This window comes from Nelumbo lutea, chromosome 4 (assembly GCF_056320005.1).
Source record: "Nelumbo lutea isolate HS-2025 chromosome 4, American lotus-T2T, whole genome shotgun sequence".
Lineage (NCBI taxonomy): Eukaryota > Viridiplantae > Streptophyta > Magnoliopsida > Proteales > Nelumbonaceae > Nelumbo > Nelumbo lutea.
The window spans coordinates 28,784,604-28,790,065 of NC_142687.1; the positions used below are offsets into that span (position 1 = coordinate 28,784,604).

Genomic DNA, 5,462 nt, shown 5'->3' on the forward strand with positions numbered 1-5,462 from the left:
TTCATAGTTACGTAATACGTGGAAAAGGCAACAATTCAGTACAAAAGCATGCATAAAGCGCGAGCATCAAGGGGAGAAACCAGCAGATCGAACTCCCCTACCAGCAGCCCAAACTCCCTACTAGGAGCCTGAACTCTCCCTTAGAAGCCACTCCGACAGTAACCCGAACTAGCCTGCCTTATAGCAGCTCGGGACTCACCTCACTGAACTGGCCTACCTTATAGCAGTTCGGGACACACCTCACCGAACTGGCCTGCCTTATAGCCGTTCGGGACATGCCTCGTCGAACTGGCCTGCCTTATAGCAATTCGGGACTCACCTTACCGAACTAGTCTGCACTATAGCAATACAGGACATACCTCCGAACTCAAGACTTCACCTAGCTCACCACTCCAACACCGCCACTAGGACGCCAAACCGAACAAACCGTACCATGCCTGAAACCGAGGAAGTTCGTACCCAGGGGCAACGCACTTGACTAACTTGGGATCTGACGCTTGACAGCCGCACTTCAAACGGCCACCTGCCACCGCCACCTGACACTGCCATCTCCAGTTACAGAGACGGCTCCGATAAGGAGTAGTGGCGGTTTTGTCCCAGCAGAAAGAACGACACCCGAACTGACAGAAACAAAGGTAATCATACCTGACCTGACAGGGGCTTCGGAGTGAGTACGCGAAGTGGTTATAAAAGGCTCCCTACCCCCAACAACAAGGTATGTGAACTTTGCGCTATCTGGTCTTTACTTTGCCTTTGAGAGAACACTAATTTGAGCTTCGGAGTTATCTCACCGGGTTTCCCGCAGAGTTCCCTCATCTTCTCCGTTTCAAGATCCCCGCCGCTCCAGTCAGAGGCGAAATCGTTGACAGTTAAGACCGGCCAGATTGCGCTCTATCAAAACTCACCACCATCGCCGGTCGTCGTGATTCACCGTCGATCGCCACCGGTCATGGCCGCCGCAGATCGTCTCAAAGGAAGGAACTGAAGGAAGGTTTAGAAGTTAGAATGAAAATGAACTTTCGTTCTGAACTTCTAAAGCTAACTCGCAAGATTTGGGAATCGGGGACATGAGTGTCGTTTTATTTTGTTTTTTGTTTTTTAATCTAATGAAAATTAATTTCGTAACACGTGAACCACTGCCCAGGTCGAACGGTTTAGCGGTTCGACCCTTGGGACAATGGTTATTTAGGCATTAATGATTTAAGGTATAACTAGACCTGGGGGCTAAACGATTACCGGTTTTTCCGGTCTAATCGTCTAGTCTAGTCCAGTTTTGAAAACCATGATTTAAATAATTCCATTATTTAAAATTCCATTATTTAAATAATTCCATTATTTAAAATTTTAAAGTATTAACTATTATTAGTATAATAATTCCATTTATATTTTCTGTAGATTATATTTGCCCAAATAGATTCTAAGGTAAAAACAATGACTAAATAGACAAGGTAGCGACAGGCCACAATTATTGCAGGAAAAGTTAGCGACCCGCGGGACCTATCAATTACTCACATGGGTGTTTTGAATTCCAATTCCAAATACATGGAGTCATCGAGATTGGGTGGTCAACGTTTCCCCGATTCTTGTTCAGCTTCGCAAGTATGAAATCACAACTGATGTGAGCAGAGAAGGTTGAACCCGTAATGATGTAATATCTATTAATTTGTATACATTTATTTAAAATATATAATTGTATTTTGTTATAATACATATCTTTATTTGAAAATAAAAAAATAGTGAAACTTATATTAGCGCCTAGATCTCAAAAAATTAGCCACGATAAGAAAAAGATCAAACCATTTGAACAAAAGTTATGTGGCCTTCAAAAGCTTGCATTTAAGTAAGTTTTAAAAACAATTGAAAAATGTCGGTTTGTTTGCAATGCGATTTTATTTGCAGTGGTGTTAAAGTAAAGAAGTGCAAATGAGAAGAATGCAAATTTTGGTTTGTTTTTGTTTTACTATGCACTGCAATCAAAGAAAATTAATTTAAGTAGAAACAAAAATTAATTAGAATTTGCACTAAAATCATTTTCACCTAAAAATGGCAATGGGGAGGGGATCATATTCTCCGTCCCAACCTCAAATTTGAAACAAATCCAAACAAATCCCCATCTCCTACCCTGGTTGGGAATAAAATTGGATTCTCCATCCATAATCCCCAACAGAGTTGGGTTATTAATTGAGGACCTGATTCGGTTGGGAAAGCCAAATACCCAGTAGGGATGGAGAAAATTGTCATCTCAATTTTCACACCACAAATTTTGCACAACTGCAAATGAATTTGCATTTTCAATTAACCAAGAAAAATTTTGTGTGGTCTAAATTTCTCCACCTACTTTACAACTGCACTACATACTTAAAAACAGTGTCCAATTATGATTAATTAGTCAGTAATCCTTTCACTGAACACGATAATCATTGAAAATAGTTTCCCAAAAAAGAGAAAACTAAAACCAAAACTCTGGCAGTTACACTGCAAATGTAAATGCAAACGCAAATGCAAAGCTTGCTCTCGACAGCCACAAAAGGCCAAAACTGAGACGGCATTGTCCAGCCGACAAATGCGCTCAAAAATACAAATGGGACGGGGCTCCATCTCACGTCCCAACCGCTTTTCCGCTAAATCCCACTTTCAACCCTGCAGCGTCTTCATGTCAACGGTCAGAATTGCTGGCGCTTCCTCCATCAAATAATCGAGATCAGCCAGCCCCGATCGACTCACTTCCCTAAACAAACCTCCCTATCTCTCTCTCTCTCTCTCTCTCTCCCTCACCAGTCACCAACTTCTCTCACCAACCCAATTCATAAAAACCCGGCCATCACTACTCTCTTCTATCTCCTTCTTCATTCTTTTAATTAATTTCTTCTCAACAAGAACAATAATCATGAGCCCTGCCCAATCATCTCACCATGATCAACAGCTGAAGAGGGAGATCAATGGCCCACGCCCATCTCCTTTGAAGATCAACAAGGATTCTCATTTCATTCAGAAACCATCTTCCTCCGTCCATTCACCATCTTCAACTTCATCGTCCTCTTGTTTTAGTGGCGTAGCGTCTGCGGCCTCCAATAAACAACAACAGCGGTACCCTCCGGTTATCATTTACACCCATTCCCCTAAGATCATTCATACACAAGCTCGTGATTTCATGGCTCTGGTTCAAAAGCTCACCGGACTATCACGTTCTGAAGATCAGTCGGTGCAATCTCATCAAGACACTGCGGGACAAGTTTCTTCCTCGAAAACTAATAACAATAACATAAAATCAGTTGGTCACGATGACACCGAGTCATCTTCGGTTGTTACTGATGAGAACTGTGTTGGTGGTGGAGATGTTCAGGTCAGCTCATCATCTATTTCTCCGGTCTCTGAAGCGCCCCAATCTTACTTCTCCGACATTCCACTCTTTACACCAAATGCAGCGGAATTATTCTGTGCACCTCGACCGCTTTATAGATATCCTGATACAGTACTCACACCTTCCAATATCGGTAGTTCTATCTCCCCTTCACCTCTGGAGGTTATGAAGGGATTGCAGGAATACTGAGGTCCAATTTATTTGATTTTTTCTTCAGAAAAGAGAGATGCTACGTACCGATCGAGTTAGAATCTCCTGTTTACATTTTTTTTCGTTTCTTTGATTTTTTTTTTTGTTATTTTTTTGGGAGGAGCCAATAACCAATGCTAAATTATATATGATTAATAATTGATCAAATTCTTTTTTTTTTTTTTTTGTATGTTCATCGAGTTCAACATTTTAATTTGCTTCTATCACGTAATGCAATTATTCAAAATTATGTCAGGATGTTTTTCCTTTTTTTTTTTCTTTTATTCAAAATTAACGGAGCAAGCATCTAAAATATAACTAATTTGTTCTAATTATCTCCAGAAAGATTTATATTTGCTTTGCAAATAAATATACAGAAGTTTTATTGCAACAACATTGAAATTTATCACATTTAACAAATCAAATTTAACTCGGCTGATGAAAATATCAATTGGATGGTTAAAATCGGAACCGTACAGAATCGTTTCACTTAGGGAAATATATGCATGAGCCATGAAGTAAAATTGTTAGATGGTTGAATGCATCTAAAATGCCAAAATTATTTGCATCTAGAAAAAGGCTTGAGCCTGCTAAGAAAAACAGGCAAAACAGTTTGAAAACTGCAACAAATAGATCACCGATGACTAATTTTGACAATGACGGAAGTCCCTAATTTTGATTTTTGACAATGTTTCCTTCAATGGAATCATCATTGTGCATCTTAAAAAAACAAAGAATATATTTCTTTGCCATTTTGGGATTTCACTCTTGAGAAGCACGGCATATAAATATGGTACTGTCTCCCGGTAAACTGTTTCAGGAATGCGCAAAATAAATAAAACGGAGAAGTAGGACAGGCCTAATGCAAATTTTTGAAACAATGGCCGGTCTCACCCCATTCTCCCCAAAAAAAGTAAGACGATTCATTTTAAGACAAATTTCTTAAACTATCAACACTAGGATAGAGTTATTCAATTAGCTAAACCATAAGAGTAGTTTAAAAAATTTGCCCTTTATTTTATCTTTCAAATCCATCGCTTTCTTCAATCGACTCACGAGAAATAACCTCTTCCTCTAGTTTTTGCTATTCAATTTAAATCTGTCACTGTAAATAATATAGCCCTAGTTCTCATAGCTCAGAAAGTTCCAATACGTCAAATTCTGATCACGTTTTCACGATTAGATTTTTGAGAAACTTCGATTTTTCTAAAACTGACGATAGAGATAGTATTTTGAATTCCTCGTGAAATTGTGCAACTTTGTTTGATACGATTACCATTTTGTAATAGAAGCGTCGATCTGATTACGTTCAGGGAGGCTTCCTTGCTTCTGGTTCTAAAATGGAAGGTGATCTTAGGAAAAAAAAATGATGGAATCGCCCTTCGAAGAGAAACCATACATAAAAGGGTGTCTTGATAAGTGATAACTTAATAGCGCGAATTTGAAGAGAAGTAGAGGCACGGAAACACCAAGGTTGGCGTGACCGATTTGAGGCCAGAAACCGAGAAAGTTCTCCCACTGGATAAGAATCTGCTCATTTCCCCATTTTGTGATGTTGGTGTTGGAGTCCCATCTCCTGTTGCATGCAGAGAATCATAGCTTGCTGTCGAACAATATAAAGGGTAAATTTGATATTTTGAAAAATAAATATATTTATGTCAGCCTTTTCTTTATTTTGAAAAATATTGAAAGGGAGGAAACTATACATATTTTCAAAACCATAGGGAGGTTTCTGTTACAGTCAAAGCTTAGGGGAAGTTATATGATTGCCAGAATATCCAGGTGAGGATTTCATATTTTACCCATAAAATTAAAACTTAATACATTTTCTTTAGTTAGGGACTTCAATTTGGAAAGAGTATAAATACAATATATATAATATAAATACATATAAAATACAAGGTTTTACATT

General features: G+C 38.8%; 1 protein-coding gene across 1 annotated transcript; it reads left to right on the top strand.

Moving 5' to 3' along the window:
• Positions 1 to 2,603: 2,603 nt before the first annotated feature.
• On the top strand, positions 2,604 to 3,740 carry LOC148854849 (VQ motif-containing protein 8, chloroplastic-like). The gene has a single exon (XM_088986652.1). It carries the CDS (start codon positions 2,888 to 2,890, stop codon positions 3,548 to 3,550), a length of 663 nt encoding a protein of 220 aa, XP_088842778.1. The 5' UTR covers positions 2,604 to 2,887; the 3' UTR covers positions 3,551 to 3,740.
• Positions 3,741 to 5,462: the final 1,722 nt, after the last annotated feature.

What these genes read in the sequence shown, in the direction of transcription:
- LOC148854849 (XM_088986652.1), top strand. Translation starts at nt 2,888, where the DNA reads ATGAGCCCTGCCCAATCATCTCACCATGATCAACAGCTGAAGAGGGAG.